General features: G+C 35.7%; 1 protein-coding gene across 2 annotated transcripts in view; it reads right to left on the reverse strand.

Annotated features, from left to right (window-relative positions):
* PRKCZ (protein kinase C zeta) overlaps nucleotides 1–20,345 on the reverse strand; it is a 69,711-nt gene that overhangs the window by 47,952 nt on the left and 1,414 nt on the right. For both annotated transcript variants that reach the window (XM_080381301.1, XM_080381302.1), the window contains exons 2-5: nucleotides 20,140–20,342; nucleotides 14,972–15,093; nucleotides 8,807–8,896; nucleotides 8,344–8,394 (exon numbers count right to left, since the gene is read on the reverse strand). In XM_080381301.1, coding sequence (XP_080237427.1) covers nucleotides 8,344–8,394; nucleotides 8,807–8,896; nucleotides 14,972–15,093; nucleotides 20,140–20,210 — 334 coding nt within the window. In that variant the 5' untranslated portion in view covers nucleotides 20,211–20,342. The remainder of the gene's footprint in view (nucleotides 1–8,343; nucleotides 8,395–8,806; nucleotides 8,897–14,971; nucleotides 15,094–20,139; nucleotides 20,343–20,345) is intronic.

Genomic DNA, 20,345 nt, shown 5'->3' on the forward strand with positions numbered 1-20,345 from the left:
CTACTGGGTTAAGCCACAACAATTATACACTAATTCTAATAGCAAACCAAGGAAGTCTTCCAGTTTGCTTCTTTTATAACACAGAGAATTAATCTCCAAAGAAAGCAACCTTCCATCCAACAGCTTCTCATCTTTATGGAGGAAAAAAGTTACATATGATACAGTCTTATGTATCTGCCCTTTTGTCCGGTCTGTTAATGGAAAGCTATACTGTTTAACATGTTAAAGAAAGCATGTTTAAATCTTTCAAATGAACATTTCAGCTTCTGGAAGGGGGTTTTCAATTCACACCACAGAGCAAAGGAATAGTTATAACAAACGTGCAAAGTTTACGCACTGCTTCCCACCTAAAACCCTTTTGATTTTTAGCATGCTCTCCATTATCAGTGGGTAAGATGAGATCCACTGTGTAAAATCATTATGATGATACCTATTCCTTCTAACGAAATTCAGTAGTGCTATTGCTAAAAACAGTGATTGCACCTTGAAATTAATAGATCAGTTCCAACACCAGATCTATTGTTTCAGGCCCTACAATATCAAACTTATCACTCTGCCTGCCTGAGGCTTTCCTCTCTTTGCAATCCCTATGGGTAACAATAGTTTTTATCAGAGTTGACAATCTAAAAACCAGGGAGTCCTACACCAGTCACAGGGCACCTGTGCCTGCTTTATTGAAGAACACAGTAGATAACCTAAATTATTGGAAGAAGCATATTACAGCATTATAATTATTACTATTATAATTAGAATGAGTACATTATTGTAAAAGTAAAGAGGACCATAATAAAATCTTTGAAGTTTTACTTTCAAACAGTTTCTGGTTTCCTTTTAAATGTTTCCCCAGGTACTAATACAAGGACAAGCACTTACAGATACAGAAGAATTAGTAATGGAAGTTCAGAATTACAGATGAGGTGCTTCCTAGTCAACACTGAGAATATCAGTTTTTCATTTTTCCACTACCCAAGTCACTACCTTCCCCCTGTGGTTTAAGGACAGAACTGCAGAGTCTGTTCAACGCTTAACTCTTGCACTGACAGTGATGATTAGGACTCACATGCCTCTTCTGAAAACAACCCTTTCAGCATGCCTGAAGTTAGACGCTTCTAGCTTTTTTTACTTCAGAGGATTTATTTACCCTCCAGATTTGTACTGACAGCAAGTATTCAGTGGCTAGCCAAATGCTGTCACTACTTAGTCTTACAAGGCTTCACTCCTGAAGTGCTCTCCATTTCAAAACAGCAGCACCTGATATCTCTCACAAAATCCTGTTTTTCACACAGCAACTCAAAAAACCAAGAGATAGGTGTTGAAGAGCTCATTTACCTGCCCTGCAGGCCTCCGTTGCTATTTCTGTGGCTCAGCTAAACATTAAAAAACATAATTTGCATAGAGCAACCAGTTTTAAAAAGTATTACACGGAATCCCAAGCATAATAATATATAATTAACCTTGACCACATCATTTAAGAGTCATTAAATAGCTCTTTCAAGGTACTGAAACAGACAGGCCTAACAGGCTCACAGATGTCCATTAATTCCAACAAATAACAGCAAAATTTAGTTACCCCAAATGCCTGTACATCAAAAGTGGATTTACCAACTTATGACAAGTATATAGACTGGAAGTATGAGAGAGAACACACGGGGATTAAGCTAGACATTACACTCAAAAGAAGTTTTCTAAAACCAGGTGACATGTTTCCTGCACGATTACACTACATTCTGAGCAATAGCTAAGACAAGGGTGTGAAATTAAAAAGATAATAAAAAAGAATGCAGGTTGTTGGTGATGACACCTTAAAAACTAGTCCAAGCATTCCTTATTCCATTGTATTTTTAGTTTATAGTTTACAAATTGGTGTACAAACATCTGTTAAGACATCCAGCATCTTAAAGTAAGGGAAGATATCAAACCCCACAATCAGATGCCTTGTAATTTCACACCTCAATTATCAAAAGGGAGGCCTAGCTCTTTACTCTTTACTGGTTGCTTCATAGCCAAGAAAAACATTTAGATTTTATAACTAAAAACATTAAATTATTATAAGCAAAACAGACCTTTAACTACAATTCTGTTTTCAGTAACTTACACCATCTCAAAATGTGTATTTTTCAAATATGCCACATATGAAAAAAATGTGGTACACTGTTAAGACTGGCAAAGAGATTTCAGGTATTCTTCAGAAACTATGACACAGCTATTTTCAATTCCTAAGCAACAATATATCTTACATCAAAAATAGTCCAATTTTCTCCTCTGTCAGTTCAATTACTAAAAACCAGGAGAGGGTTACTAGCAGTTTCAAAATTGCCTAATTATCCAGCGCAATCCAATCTATGTCTTCAGAATAGTCTCTATGGTCGCAATAGTTCCTTTCTTCATTGGGGGATGAAATTGGTTCACGTGCTCTGAATAACCTAATCACTGCTGCCAATACAGTAACAAATGAAGGGAAAAACCTGCCTTATGAGCTAGAAAAATATTTACAGGCCACACTACCATAGCAAGAAGCCTTACAGAGCTATTTTGTAGTATCAGACAGAACATAAAGCAAAACAAAACATCTATGCCTGAAATAAAATAGCTCAGAACAATAATTAGGTTAGTCTGATACCTTTACACAATCCTACAATGAAATTTTCAGGAAAGGTGGCTTGGGGAAAAATCAAGTCCAAACACCTAATTCTAAAATACCAAGCAGATAAACAAAGAGCGTAAGAGACATCCACAACACAGTGTAATCATTACCAAAAAAAAAAGGCAGCAAAATCAGCCAGAAATATTAGATAATAAAATCATTAGTCTACTATCACACTAATGCCCTAAGTACTTATACATTAAAAGCATATTCATTCTCTTTTGTGAAATTAAAGGTTTCCTAGCCTGCATTCTTCTATTTAACGAAACCAATAGCAAAACAACCCTAAAATTTGTTAAGCACTAGCTCCCTAAATCCAAGATTATTTTTAACATTGAATACACATATCTATTTGTTCAGATGTAAAAATGCAGAAGTAATAAACTAGCACAGTTTATTCTGACGATATCAGAAACTAAACCTTAATTCAAAACAATTATTTCACAATTAAAAAACACCCATCTAAGACAATCCACTAAACACAATTCAACAAAAAGGCCCTAGAACATGATGCTTCCAAATTGTTAATCTTTACATAAGCAATCTTACAATAAACAGGCCCTGAACACATACCGTCAGGGTTTTTTGGATACATTTCTTTCATCAGTCTCCAATATTAGCAGCAGCATCACCACGCACTTTTCTGTTCTTTTCCTCCTAAAATACATTCCCCAAGAGTCCTTTCAATGCAATTTTATCAGCATTTCTGAGAGGTCTCTCAGCCACATCCCTACGCACAAGAGGCAGCTGGAATCTCCGCATTTGTAACAATCTATGGCTGCAAAGGAGGGTGGTAGGCAAAGCAACTGTATCATAACCGAAATGCTGAGTTCTATTATCTACTGCACCACACGTACACACATACTGCATCAATGGTCTCAATTCTTAACAGCAACCACAATGATGATACATAAAATCTATAGAAAAAGCATGCATTACTCACTGGGTTTTATTCTTTAGCTTCTTCAGCATGTAATTCTTTATGCTTTACAATGTAGGAGGTATGAAATGAAACATTTTCCCTTTATTCCACTGATGCCGCTGTTTGAATACCATTAGATAGCAAGGACAATAGGCAGGATCAGCTCGAACATTAAGAGCAAATATTTAATGGAAGACTGGTTACCCCCGTCTCTCCCTTTCACATCTCTGCCTCATGTATCCAGGCACGGGTGGTACTGGCTCCCTTGAGAGGCTGTAGCTAGCAGCTGAGGCACAAACTAAAACATGGCATGGATGTCAAGGAGCTGATGTCACAAAAACAAGTATTTCTCTGATAAAACCGTCAATTCCATTAGGGAAGTCCTACAAATCGATAGAAATTGTTCAGCTGAACATGCTTTGTTATACAATGCACTGCAGCACCAAGAGCGATAAATCAGATCGAGGTCTGTCAATGTAAATAAGCTGAGACTACAATAACTAAGTTATAAAACTGCCAATCAGACACCATGCTTTGTATCAGGGTATCACGAAGGCCATCATGAGCACAGAAGAGAAATACACACCTAAACATGTCAGAAACAACCTTGTTTAATATCAATTCCAAAAGAATAGCTGATCTACTAAAAAAAGTAAAAATATTTTGAAATACAAAAGACTGGCCTAAAAGTCTGCCATCTTTATCAGGAAACATTGTGATAAAGTATCCACGGCTCCAGTCCAGCAGATGCTAGAAACGCCTGTGAGAGGTCACATTCAGTATCTGGGAAGAGATGCAAGACGTTTCAGGAATCCTGCCACCTCACCCACGTAGCAGCACTGCCATTCCAGTGTGTGGGGATGGGTTAACTGTCTTGCTGAAGGTAAAAGGTACTGTTCATACAGTAGCCATACATTTATAGTGTGAGCTGGGTCTAGGCAGGGAAAACAAAAAAAAAAAAAAAAAAGAAAAAGAAAGAAAGGAGCACAAAAATTCAGGAGCAAAAGGAATAGAGACAATACAAGATGCTGAAGACTGTACAAATTCTATCTTACAGACAGCATCGCATCAATATGAAGGTAGGTTCTTCAAGCATGAAAATAACTTTTCTTAAGGCATGCAAATAGAATTGAAATATTAGTCACATAGTTTATTCCGTTCATGGATTATGTGCATTTATTTCAAGCTTTGCTGGCTGGTACAATCTCAAAACAATTTAAAAAGGTCCAGGACAGCTAGCAACTATATTACTACATTTCAACATAAATGCAGAACATTCAGCATGTATTTCTGCACTCTTCTTCCAAAGAATTGTTCTGAAGTAACTGGAGAGAAAAACCTACAACTCTACAGAAATTCACTGCAAAATATTTGCGATTCAGAAGATTACATACTATTGGGTCACGGAGTGACTATTTCTAATATGAACAAGTCTGAGCAACACATTGCAAATGAAATAATTTAGCATTCGAATAGTTTTGTTTAAAAATTCCATTTCAAGCTGTCTGCAGTTCTGTAACAAACTAAAAGTCCACACTTAGACTGCTAATTTAAGTGGAAGCCCATTTTGGATAGAGCGACAACTACAACTGTTTATTCATCTCTGGAAATAACTTGAGGCAAACTCATAAGCTCCTTTATAGTGTAAACATAATGCTCTAGAAAAGTGCATATGTAATATCCTCATTTTTTAAAAGGATTTCCTATGAACATAACTACAATGATAAAGCCATATAAAACAAGTATGTGAAAAACACTGAGTATTTTACGATCAAAGGACAATATTTTAGTCCTGTCAAAATAAATAGTCCGTTAAATAAACTAAATCACCAATATCAATAACTTTTCCATACAGTCTAAATGCAATGCAGATTTTTGTTGTATGCCTTTAGCTAACAATGAACAACACTTGAATACATTAGTTGATGCTAAATTAGTACTGATACAATTTAATAGGTCTGCTGTAAAACCATTTGAAAAGAGTTACAACTAGGCCACAATACCAGATTTCCATGTAGGCCCCATGGATGCAAAGAAGCAAAATGCAATGAATTCATTAAATTACAAGAAATCTGACCACAAATCACCTACCAAGCACATCCTACTAAGCAGGCTTTTTAAACAATCAAAGCATCATTCAACGTGACCTGTAAAACCATGTGGGGAGAAATACCCTACAGACAGAATAACCAGGTCATCTGAGCCACACTAACCTATGTGCTTCTGTAGCTCATCTCATGGCTTGAGAGAACAAAAACATCTAACAAATTAACACAAAAAACTTTGCACTAAAATATCTACACTTTTAATGAGATCATTAAATTGCAGTGAACTTTATTATGCCATATAATTTGCACAGATAACCCTTTAAGCAACATCCTTGTCTCTCCTCCAGTTAGCTTACATTTCTTGACAGCACGTCCCATTTATTTGCTCTGGGTTTTCACAAATAAGGGCAAATAATTCTATTAGGGAGTAGCACCAGTCCAGGTTGGCACAACTCAAGTACTTCCTCCTTCCCTCTTCAAACAGCTACAGGAATGGAAGCACAGCTAGAGCCAGCTGGTTCTTTCAGTTCTTATACTGGGAAAGCAGAGTGGCACAGACACCCATATGAGCTCACTTCCTACAATTTTCATCCAACAAGTTAGAAGCAAGTTATAGAGACTTGGTCATTCCATTCTTAACTGCAGAACTAAGGTGGGAGGCCCCCCAAAGTTAGAAATGTAAATAAAATCAACCTTTCTGTCTTCACTGAAAGACACAGTTGCACAGAACACAGTCTGAAGACTTATGAATGCTTAAATTTACCTTCAGCACCAAAGTCTGCCATGACAGAGCATGACAAGCATCCTAAGGCTAGCTAATCCCCCAATTCATCACTTGTACTGTAAGTCTCACAAACGTCAAAGGCACACAAGACACTGAGCTAACCCCAAACATCCTAAGATATCATTAACAAAATAAGATTTGAGAAAAGTAACAAGGCACAGGGAAAACCAAAACTGTTACTGTTGCTAACAGTATTCACAGAGGTTCAATTTTTGCCTGCCAATGCAAACCTGACCCCCTTCCAGGGAAAGGGTTCAGTTTAGGATGTAACACCTCCTGTAACTCAGGTTCCAGAAAAAAGCAGGATTCCTGGTATACAAATCACATCAAGAACACATTTAGACCTAGAGAACTAAGACCACTCTGTCCAGAACGATCATGGAACGTGAGCCTGAAAATATTTTCCCACTGGTATTTTCAACCTGTTAAGCTAAATCAGAAAGTGACATCATAGTAAAACCCATACACTTTCAACAGATTAAATTATAACCAGACAGTCCTCACCTGAATTTTAACTCATGGACAAACAAGTACTGAAATTAAGTCTTATTTGCTTACACATGCAGTAAAGTACATTATGTGCTATAGCAAGATGGACTGGTTATCCATTTCCTTGTTGGAAACTTGAACAAAATTAGTAAGAAACCCACCAAGCTACTATTCTGATAAATACAAGAAAGTACACAAACAAGAACATTAAACCAGGCATGAAAAAACTCAGATAAATAGAAAATAGTATACTGGAAACAGCTATACCAAAGTTTGATTGGCTCCCCCTAAAAGCAAACTGGGAACACCACACAGATATCATCTTTTTCCTTCTGGAAAAAAAATGAGGTGTCTCAAGGAAAATAATCTGTTTTGCACTTCTGATCTGCGTAGAAAACAGCTTATTTTCTCTAACTGGCTGAACAAGGACAGCAGAGTGTTGCACATTTACTTTTTTTTCTTTCTCTAAGACAACTTCAATAACCTAGCCACAACATGAAAACTGCTTTTTACATGTAACCATTTACTGTAGTTGAAATGTAAAAAAATCATATTTAAACTATAATATTTTGGTATTTATTCCATCTCACTCCATCTTTTAAATTTCAGTAAAAGTTCTCAATAGAGCAACTATTAGTATGATAGTATTATTTCTCTAATTAAAAATCTTCTTCACAACTACTGACCACTGCACTACACATTTTAGCCAGTCTTCAACTGTCTTCTAGTATGCATTACTTGCTTTTATCAGCAATTAATTTTATCTGCTCTTGTATCTTCCTAAGAAAAGAGCAAAGGTCCTTCAATTCTTCAGTTAGCATTTGTACAACTGTGACTAGCCAAGCATCACCTGGTAACTCTGTCACTCAGTTATTCACATTCTTTTCATTAACATTTACAGACATATGAACTAACATACTGATGACACCCCTTCATAACAAAAAAGTGACTATACAGCTATTTTAATCCTTTTATCCCTGTGCAGTTAAGTTACTCTAATACAAGCACACCATTATGAATCATGTATCTTCCCTCTGGAGGTTTATGTACCTTTCACAAGATTTTTTAAGATATTAATACAGAAAAATTTTAGAGATTAATAACAAACTAGTTTTTATAGAAAAAGCTCTATTTCCCCCTTCTTCAGTACATCACTTCTTCTCCCTGCAAGTTAAGAAACCAAGAGGACCACAAAAGCAAAGGACCACATTCAAATGCACATCTAAAATCCTGACATTTCCTCCCAATACTGGAAAATGAATATTAATCCTCAAATATTAACACAGTACTACAATGCTGATTTATATAATTTCTCTGTTGATAAAATACCAAGCACTTCACATTCTATTAAGAAACCACACAGCAGATACACGTGAAAGATTATGAAAATCTTTAAATATATTTCTCTTTCACGTGACTGAAAAAAGCTAAAACTGGGTAACATTTTAGTACTCACTATCTTCTCCTGGACAAGGCATGCCGGGTTTCTCTGGAATACTTGGGAAAACTAAAACAAAAAGATTAGATTTTTAAGTGAAAAGATTCTCAGCAGTACTTTTTCCTTGATTCTTGAATATGTTTACACAAAGACAGTTTCTGGAAGCCTTTAAGTAATTCTACGTGAGAAGTGACATTATCAGAATTTGGTTCCATACTAGCAAGGTCTTATATTTGACCACAGCATTCATAAATCTGTGCATTTTAGAACCTGAAGCCCCCTCAAAGCCTACTGTATGGTTTCAACTTTGTGCTCCACACCCAAAACAACACTTCCTTCTTACAACATCAAATTATAGGGAACCAGCTACATATAGAACAACATTATCTGACACGCAAAGGAGTTGTTCCAATCTCAGATTTAAAATTATACTAGAATTATCAACAAATGCATACAGGTTCTTGAATAGTGTAATACTTGCCGTGAATAATCAGCCCTTCATCTCTGTTTTGACAGTACAAACGGAAGGCTTCTTCCAGTTCCATCTGAGATGAAATGGTACATGGGTCACCTAACAAAAAAGCAACATATAATTCTTCAGTCACGGATTTGCTTAAGTGGGGAATTTCAATTAGTAAGAAACACACGAGCCTCCAGGACTGCTTTTCTTTCAATCATTTGATATTAAGCTGGCATTTTGAACAAAGCCAAAAGATATCAACACCTTTTTCTTCTTTTCTTTGAATTTCATCGAAACTCAGTAGATATAAATATACTATGTTGGTTTGCAAGGGGACAACAAAATGCAAAAGTGAATAGATGTGCTTAAAGATCTTTTAACACACAGCAGAAAAAAACCAAGATCACTTCCTAGTAACCTGAAAGTTTAATTCAAAATTAATTTACCCTTTGTTAAAAGGCCCATTAACTTACCATCTTACCTTTGCTGACTGCAGAATCATGATACATTAACTTAAAAGTTATGAAGGTACACATAGATTTTAGTTGAGTCCCTCTTGCTAGACTGACAGAAAAGCAATCTATGATTACCAAGTGTAAGAAATGAGATACACAGATTAAAGTTACGGATGGGATACCAACATGGCAACACAGATGTAAATACGTAAGTAACGCAAAATTAATTTCTCTCTAAAAGCTTCTAAAATTTTCAAGGTTTGCTTATATGTTTTGAGGAAAACAGGTTCACATTTTTGCTTTTAACTTAGGTTTAGAAGTAGAAAAAAAGGAAACTGAAGGAAAAAAATTCATAAAACCTGCCTAGCCAGAAACAACCCTCTCTTTCAGAAACAGATCAAGCCTTAGTTTCTATGACTTTGTCTTCCATACCCGCATTCTTTAGTAGGGGATTCAACAAACAGAGCTTTCACGAGTTCTTAAAAAGGCAACATGCCAGCCACAATTTCAAGAGTACTCTAAAAAGCCTAACTATTAAAATAGATAAACCAGAAAAACACACATACCCCAAACTATGAGATATCATTCAGGATGAAATTCACAGGGAAAAGACTAAAACTGAGACAGAATCATTACAGCACACTAAGGCCTGGTCTCAAATACCACGCTTGATGCACACTTTACTCCATTTCTCTGACATGTACTATTAGCTTTATATTAAGAAAATACAGGAAATGCAAGTATCGAGTCAGACAATATCCCCAAGGTATAAATCCTAATCAGTTTAAGTGAGGACATTTTCCCTTAATGTTAAACATCTGAATTGAACATAATAGCAGAATACCTCTCTGGTAGGCAGAAATACTATTTTAACAGCCCATGACAACCTCTGGATCGCTGGTCTCCAAACTTTTTCAGCAGCACACCCCATCATTAAAATTTTCTGAGCACAAAACCCTAATATCTACATTATAAAAAAATACACCAAGATAAAAATTTCTAAAGGATGAGATAAATTTTAAAATCAAAATGTTTTTATTAATGGCACAAAAACTTAGCTCAAATTATTAAAAATTTAAAATCTTTTTAGTAAGATAATGCGTTTGAACTGGCTTCATGACTTTTGAAAATCTTTGTTTAACATTTTATGACATAGTGATTCAAAGGTCTGGTTCTAAACTCAGTTTATTTCAATACTTGGTTTTAATGGTATCATAGCTTCAAAAAAGAAACCTCAAAATAATAGATGTAGATCCAAATGAAAGAAGCACATCATTGGCTGTGCTTACTAAATTTTAACACTCCTTCAATCCCATCCACCATTTATGCAAAGGTTTTGCTGCCATTCAGTTAGTAAATTTTCATCTTCCCTCATGTCAATCAGCTGTTCTTGCAAACTAATCTGAAAGTGTTGCATTTTTAACTAATAGGTTCAAAATTCACTGAAACCGTTTAGAAGACTTAACAGGTTACAAGATTCCATTTCCAAGTTTAAGTCCAATGGAACAATAGAAATATCTCCAAACCGATTTTCGAAATGCTGTCTCCATGTAGCACAAGTTCCTTTTGAAAAGCAGTTATTTTCTCAGTCATTGTGATCAAGTGTTTATTTATTTTTTTAAAAATAACTGCTAGATAGCATACTACTGACAGCCACTTGTCATCACAGATAATGTCTGCGTATTTGGAAGATTTATTTTTTTGTAAAAGAAAAATACGTAACATCTTTAAGGTTAAGAACTCTTAAGTACTTTGCTGCAAGATAATCAGCTAACCTCTCTGAGGTACAAAAGTTTCCTGGTCACATACAGAAGTTTCCTGGTCACTTCTCAACATCACCAAGCATTGTAAATATTGTGCTATCTGAAATTTTTGATTTTATAAAATTAATCACACTGATGACATCCCGTAGCACTCTGTGCACTCCTAGCTCCAACTCCTTTGCTGCAACAGCTTGCCTGTGAACAATGCAGTGGATGAATTTCACTTGTGGTGCTCTCTTTGCAACCTTACTACAGAATCTTAGACACACACACCCAGTCAAATCAGCCTCTCCATCAGTGGAGACTTACACAGTTTTTCCAAAACATGCTGCTTTTATTGAAGTCATTTACTCTTAAGATCTTATCTTTTCCAGTACATCTTTTTTCCTTCAGTGACTCTCAAAAAACTACATCTCCACACACCCTCACTATTTAAACAGAATCTAGCAAATACCATCAGCTGAGGCATATTAGAAACATCTGTACTTTCATCCAACCGTACCGCAAGCTTCCCACACTGCATACTTTGTTTTAATACTTGTTTCTTCAAACTTTCAGCAGTACCTTCCATGCATCTTCCAAGCATATTTTCTGACAAATGAATGCATTTCAGCTTGTCCCCATCTTCTTTTCTATGTATTATTCCAGTCACTTTTACCATGACAGGAAGAACGAGTGTTTCCCCAAAGGTATGTGGCTTTTTGTCTTCTGCTGTTAAGTAAGAAGCCTCAAAACTGGCTTCTAAAATTTTAACTTCACATTTAGTGAAGTTTTGTCAAGTACCAAACTGAGCATCACCAGGCTTATAAAAAGATAAAAACTTCCCTTACTCTAGATACTTAGGTTTTATATGCCTTGCTAACCATGACAGCTTCATACTATCATTATCCATTTTCTCAGAATACTACATACACTTAAGGTGAGGTTCATCATTAAAAACAGTGGATGTAAATACATATTTCAAATACCATTCCTGACAACTCCAAATCTTTGTGGCCGACCTCTTGTCACATCTGATTATAGTCATTGTTTTTACCTTGCAATGTGGCTGACAGTTCATAGTTAAGAGTAGAAGCGTCAGCTCCACCATTTTCTTGTTGCCTGCCTGTGCTCACATTATTAGCATCACCTTGTGTGGGTTATTTTAGTTAAAACTAGGTAATTAATCCATAAATCCACTTAACCAGGCACACGTAAACTGCAGTGCGTCACAACACACTAAAAGCAAGCAAATGAGCGAAGGTGTCACTCTCAACTCCTGAAACTTTGTCGAACACCCACTCTCCCCGCAGTACACCTTGTCCACCATATGTGACACATGACCATACAACATATGGATCAAGTGGTGTCACTGTCGACCCACATAGTAAATGAAGCTCATTTTTTTATTTTTAAAAATTAAGAATATTTTTTTCAAAAATAAAAGATACCACTCTTTGAAAGCCACTGCTCCTGATAATCTATAAATACTGCAATAATGCAACATGAACGACAAAAGAATTATTTGTATTGTAAATCAAAAATCCACATTCCTTACATGTTTGTGGGATTTTATTGTGACTGAGTTAGTAGTTCAGACATTTTGGATGTTGCCAAAAACAGAGAAACGTTAAAAAAGCCCAACAGAAAATTCATTTCCTTCAGCTCTTTGGTATTTTTCTTTATTCATTACGCCTCAGCAACTGTGTGCTTTAACATAGTTTCAAAGAGAACATCTGTTCGTGCAATCAGTCAAATGGACTTAAATTACATGTGGCAATACGTAGAAACATTCACTCATATGCAGAAATAGGATAACTCCTAAAACCTGTGAGGACTGAGGGCAGCCAAAACAGCAGGTTGGTTGAAACTGGAAAACTTAGATTCAGGAATTAGAAAAAGGGTCGTACAGGTACGTATTTAACCAAGACTAGAAGAAAACTTAATAGAACTGCAACTACAAAAAAAAAAATCCATTCTTTTAAGTAAAACTCAAAAAGCTAATGCAACAGATAGCCAAAGCAAGAATAGTTAACAGGAATCACGTCTTAAAATCCTCCCAGTCAAAACCCATGAGATTTTTTTCTGTCCTACAAGAATCTTCCTTTTATTAGCAGTCATGCAGTTCTGATAGCTAAACACATGCAATGTATTTGTTATCTGTGCATCTCTGATCAGGTTATTTTGTATTAGACTGCCATGAAACTGAGGGGTAGGAAACTGAAGTTCCTAGTTGCCTTTGTCTTTCTTGGTAAACAGAAGATAAACAGTATATTTTAAAAATAATTGATACCACTCCTTGATATTTTAAGAGGACTGAATCTTCTTTGACTACAGGCTACCTCTTTCCTCAACCATTATTTTGAAATTCCATTCGACCACCGAACAATGTGACTCTGCTAAGAGAGCGGTGTAGGCCATCATTCAAAAACCAAAACACAAACTAGTATTTTTTCATCTTTCGACATTCAGTTCTAGGAGTTCTGCTGCAGACCGTGGCTTTGGCAAAGTGCAAGAAGAAAATTACCAAGCACCTGTGCAGATGTATAATTGCACCGTAGCTGTTTTCAACATACTACGTCAGGAGTTCTGCCCACTATGAGTTACAGATGCATTACACTTCTGTTAAATCGCAAGCAGACACATAAATTCCAAAAGGAAGCAAAATAAAGTAGCAAAGGCACTCAGCATCAAGTATCCCCATGTCACTACTACTCACAACAACCAGAAGGCTCTAACTTAAGGCTGCAGAGAACTGCCACATTTTACAGCAGAAAAAAATATGCAAACCCATCTCACACCACGCCGATATTTCAGAGCCTATAGGAAAGGTAAAGAAAAGGTAAGTTTCTCTCACATACAACTATTTGTGGAAGAATAATGATAAACTGCTTTACACCTGAAGATAACTTAGAACAATGAGATCTGGCATCATCAACCTTTCCTGTGGAACCGCATAAGAAAAATACTTCAATAAAATCACGTAAAAATGATTTGTTATCAACTCCACTTTCCACAAAAATAAAACTTTACACTACTTTCCCCACATATGAACACCCTCCACCATGACCACCTCCTATTTCTTTTTCTGGACATAACGTACTTTAAATATACTGGGCATTTTTCCTCACCACAATAGGGAAAAAACTTATTTCTGGTAAGTTTTTACGTAATATCCATTATCTTTGAAAAATGGTACTCTGAAGTATCAGTCAAGTGAAAAAAACCCACAACATGAAATAAAGGTGACTAGAATTTGATTGGTCATTGTAGCTTACATCAGCACTATATTAACAATCAATTTAGTAGAACACTCCTTTAAATATAAACATCTACCCTCTGATTCTTGAAGAGGGTATGTTTATAATCAACACAACCATCAGTGACAATCATGCAGTTGCCAGGAACAACCACCATAAAAAGAGAAAACCAATTATTGTCACTGGAATTCTTAGCACCTACCTTCCATAAAATATAAAAATCCTCAAAGAGGTAAAACCAGCCTTCTGGAATTACAATTGCATTGCTTCTCAGAAACACTTGTTTAAAAGAGAAATCACAATTCAGGAAACACAAATACCTATGTCATTTTGAAAGCTGACAGGGTTAAAAACATCAAAAAGTGATCTTGCCAAGAATACAAAATTGAGAATTTTGGGGGTTACAGCATTAGGCCTATGAAAGTGTGAAACTGAAACAAAGTTTGCATTCAGCATAGAAGTATGGAATAGGAAAATACTGAAGTTCTACGAAGACTTCACTTCTACAGAATTGAATTCAAGGGCTACCACAATCAACCATGATGCTTTGCAGCTCTTTCTTCTAGCTCCCTGCTGCTTTATAAGGCAGGTTTACATACCCTGGTGTTTAGGAACAAAAAGTAACTCCACAATATAGAACTTGTGTAAACAAGTTTCCTCAATGCCCCTTCTTTGTATCACTATGAACAATAAACCCAAGAATGCCTAAGTAGTATTTCAGTACAATACCTTCATCATCGATCCACTTGAGGGTAATTGGCTGCTCCTGTTGTAAATTACACATCTCATGCACTTCATCACAAAGTTCATCGTAGCTCATTGATGCATCCAAGTTTGTTATCAGGATGTCCCTGCATGAGATGAAAACATAAGCTTTAACCAGAAAGTATCTGCATTAGCCTGCATATTCCAACAATTCCATCTATGGACACTAAGCTGCAAAGTCATACTTACAGAATCAGGACTCCTCGTATGAATGCTCCCACTAACATAAATTAGTTGCCAGAAGTCAACAGGATTACATCTTACCATGTTTAACTTTTTTAAAAAATACTTCAGGATGGAAGAAATAACTGTGTTAGTGATCTATTTTTAATGCATGTTTACTTGGGTAAGTCAAGTTCCCTTATTGTAACTATCAAGGTTTGAAGTGGTGTAAAATGATCCCAAGACTCAGTAAGAATTAAATTTTATCCGGGTACTTCTCCCATCGGGACAGAAGAAAAATACCAATTATGGTAAAATCCTTTTAAAATGTAGGTTTCTCCTCACATCCACTATATTGTTAGAGAGAAAGCTTTGATTAGGTAAATTCTCAAAAGATATCATTACAAGAAAACTCGGATAAAATCTTACTCAAATTCTGCATCTTCTGCTCTACCCTCATGGTGTTTTGAGAACATGAACCCAGTACTGAACTCCACTAACATCAACCACACAGTACGCTCAGGCATTTGTGAGAACAACTCTTGATTATATCAAGCCCACACAGTACTGTCAAAGTAGGACAAAGATTAAAAAAAAAAAACAAACAGATTATGCAAACCTAAATATGAGGATACAAACTGGACTTTCTCCTGTTTTCTAAATAGGCTTCAAATGACAAGGAAAGGAACTAATTAAGTACAGGAAGAAAGAGGAGATGTACTCAAGTCATCTCAGTGCTTTCAAAACCTAGGGGATAGTTAGGAAAAGTTTTATATTTAATGGCTACTGGCACATGTAATTCTTTCCCCTCTTAGTTTAACACAGTAAGTTTACCAGAAGCTTCCCAACATGACTGAGATTTTCCTATTTTCATACCATGTGTCAAGTCATTTTAGAAAACATGTTATATTACATATTTTTCCTAGTCTCATCTTTCAACCAGAAGCTAAAAGGTACTACACTGAACTAGGAATCTTAAGTCCTATGACATAGACATATGACTTCTATGACATTTTAAATTATATGCACTAATAACTTTGTATTTTGCCTTTGCCAAGAAAAATTACAAGAAAAGCTCTAAGACAATAACTTAAGTTATTAAGAACTGAACTAAGTTTCAAATTCAGATTAAAAGTACTGCTGTCTTTTCAAGTGTACCTTTAATCTACAATTTGTTAAGTTCTCAAAGAACAGCAACTTAGTAATTCTTCAGAATAACAATGGGAAAAGAAATAGGCATGCTAACTGCCAACTTGTAAATCCACATTATTGTACAATACTGAGAGCTGTCAGGTGAGGTTAAGAACAACTCCCTGTCAGAAAAAGTCTATTTTATGCACTTATGAAAGGAAGAGACCAAACCAGCTCTCAAAGGAGTGTCTGAGGTCTGGCACAACACCTTTCACCAAGACAAGGTCACTAACAAATGCAGCTCATTACTTAATGCCCTGCCACCACAAGCTACTCACGGAATGAAATAGCTAGATCTGTGGTAACTCTGGTCAATCACACTTTCACAAGTATCTAAATACTACTCAAAAACTGAAATTATGCAGGAAGACAATACTCCACTATGCACGCTACAAACTCCAAGCTGACAAAATGATTAGTATCAACCTTAAATTCTTAAAATTATTATAAACAGATGGCACTGCCATTCTACTAAGTTAATGAACTTGATATTGGACAAAACACAGGTGGACTATGCTAAATAGCACCTACTGCAGACGCAAACATTAATAATATTTATTCCAAGTTATTCTTATATCTCAATGATGTCCATGTTCTTTTGAGATTTACTGTGTTTCATCTTAATGTCTGTACAGCCACATTAGGCAATCAGGGCACAGATAAATGAAAATCTTTCATTCTTTTAATACTGATAAACCTCACAGGACACTTTTCTTTGTCAGATACCTGAAATGGGACACTACAAAGTAATATGAAGTTATGTGTAAGTGGTTATAGCAAGAGAATCATTCACAGTGATAGATTAAGTGTGTCACAGTTTAGAACCAAGTTAACATACATCAAACTATACTGCATCACTGCTCTAAATGAAGTGATTTCAAGTAACCAGGTGTAAAACAGATAAACTAATTAACTGACATAATGAAATAAGAATTACACAAGTTAACTGCATAAGTAGATTACAAAACAAAGTTATTTATGCTATGCTATGTGAAGAACTCTGTCACACCCAGAAGCATGAATACCTGAGATACTAGGACTCCACAGACAGACTCAACAGTCATGTGCTTTAGAACTTCCTCCTGCTTATATTTTTAACTGGGATTTCAAAATGATATATTGTACTATTATTTTAATTTTTTAGCAGCTACCTGAATGAGCTTGTCCTTAATTCTGAAATTGTCCAGCATCAATGACTTCCTGCAGTTTGTCAAATTTGTTCAAAAGACGAGTACTTTAACGGAATACTGAGATTTAAATGAATACTTTAATGGAGACACTGAGATAATCAGTTATACAGTCTACAATGCCAAAAGTCAGCTCTTATTCACAGAATTTGATCAGTACAACAAAACCAAAATTCACTGAGCTTAGAACCCGTTTTGTGAACTGACTTACAGACTTCACAGTTTACGGAAATTACTGAATATAGCATTACAGAAACTACAGTAGTAGTTTATTGTAAAACATCATAATAATTATACATGAATTCTAATTGTGACACAAGTATCACCTCCTCCACTTCTGCAGACAAGCTCTACAGACACATTTGTTTTATATCAACACTATCTGCCAGCAAGTTATCCCAAACGGTTTACACTAAGTTCTATTTGTGTTTATAGTGCCTTCCCTTACAGAGCTAAGGCAGCTGGCCAACAGCAGTTTCAGAGAAGCATGCACATCCATGCACCTCAGAAGTGCATCACACAATTACTTGAAGTTCGTCTGTTCCTTTCAACTTAAGCCTATCTATGACATGATTCAGAGGTGCAGGATAAAACTATGGAGCAGAAAATAATTACTAGTAACAGCAAATATATCTTTCACTCAGAGTTCAAGAAGCAGTTTACATGCATCTATTAAATAACCAAAACAAAACCATGGTGCAGATTAATGATAACAAAACCCAACTGATCTGCATTAACTATTGTGAACACATTTCAGAAATTACTGAGCAACAGTTAACAATGAACCACAGCATACAGTCCCATTTGCTTTCATAAATGGATTTCTTCTAAATTCTATTTCAACTAGCAAATTTCTGTATTTTGTTATATTTTGACATGACTTCTGACCACTAAAAGCTTACCTATGTTTTAACTAAGCAAATTTTCATATGAAAATTTAACCTATACATAAGCGAACTCTAAATCAACAGATTCTGCTAGACTTTCAATTGACAGGTGGCAAAACGAAGACATAAAAAGCCAAATGAGTAGGCATAAGGGAAAGAAGTCAGTAGCACAGCTAGAAATTGAAGCCAGCTAAAGTAAAATCAGACACATTTTCACACTAATTTATAAGAAAACTGGCATTTACCGAATTAGTACCACTGCTCTAAATTTCTAAACTCAGGACCTCAAACTACTCCATGCTGACTCTGTGGATAAGCTTAGCAAGAAAACATTTTGTTTTCAATAAAATTTGGTGAGGTGACTTTTATACACATTTAATGCAACATAGCATTTTTCTACACAATAGAAGATCTGCCACAGCAGTAGCAACATTAACTTATTTAGCAGTAAAACATCATAAAAGATGACTCAGGACACCTAGCCAGTAAGTTTAGTTTAAATATTTCGAATCAAGTCTAAGGATTTAATTAAGCTAAATATTTAACTCCACAAATGACTTAAACTTAGGTCTTGGAGGAAGACAGGAGAGACCAAAGCAACATGAGTTTAAACATGTCTGAAAACCCGAATTTCACACTGAAGTAATAAAAAATCTTCCTGACTGCTGATGACTGAAGTGATAAAGGACCTTGACTTCTTCTTTATTGTCTTAAATCAGAGCTACAAAAACAAGCATTGTGAAAATAACTGAAGCAACCATGTTAACATCTCATTGCCCTTCAAAATGCATTAGTCAAATTACTGGGAGGGGAGCAGGGGAATCAGCCATCAAAAATTAAAGGGCAAACTATACAAGAGTTTACTTTTAGTATTTATTCACAGCAGGAAAACAAAGATTGTGTGTTTATTTGTTTTAAATCAATTAAAACTGAGTCTTCAACCAGCCTGCATAGGTTCATCTAAGTTTACTGATAACTTGCCATCTACGCAAATTCCCCTCATTTCTCATATTTATTAAGTATTAATGGAAGTAATTCCAATAATACCTTCTAAAATTTCTGTAAGACAAACAAAAAAGGACAAACCCAATGGCACTCACTTATTACTTCAACACTTACTCTAATTTTCCAAGACAAAAAGTGCTGCAAGTTAAAATAGTATCCAAAAATCCCCACTAGAAAAGGACTCGCATTCAGCTTTACATGTTTTGTCCCAAGGAGCACAGAGTCACAAATAGACATTTGTAAGTGCAAACGTGTAAGTCATAGTTCCTCCTAATTCCTGAGTAACCTGTAGAGTTCATTATGTAAGATTTGTCGTACCTTTATTACAAAGTAGACACAATGAAATGCAGTAACCGCATCTGGATGCAAGAGATGGATTTATACCTGTCCGTGACCACAAACACTTGTAACAAAAGAGAAATCAATAACCCATCAGCCCAGCGTAACTGCATGCCAGTTTTGTGCATTTCCTCTTGTTTCAAGAGAAGAACAAACTACCAACTCTTTTCTACAACGAGCATGCTGCAGGAGTCCAGGTGGTATTTTAATAGCCCAGAAGTTTACATACCTGATCTGACATTAATAACAAATCTACCAACACTGTGGTTTACTCTATCACTAGGTCAGACTATGAACTCCTGTCTGATACACTTCAAAATTAGACAGGGCACAATATACAGGAGAGAATACGCTGACTTACCCACTATAGTGTGCTTTCACTCTGATGAAGTCTTTGTTCAAATCAATTTTTGAGCCCATTCTGCTAGGCATGGTCTGTATTTAGCAGTCTAAATGAGATTTTAAATATATAGAAATAAGTTCACTCAAAACAGGTTAAGTCTTATTTCTGAACACCTTCACATGTGAAATACGCATTCCTCCTCCAGATGATTTTCAATCCAGCTG

This window comes from Falco punctatus, assembly GCF_963210335.1.
Source record: "Falco punctatus genome assembly, chromosome: 3".
Lineage (NCBI taxonomy): Eukaryota > Metazoa > Chordata > Aves > Falconiformes > Falconidae > Falco > Falco punctatus.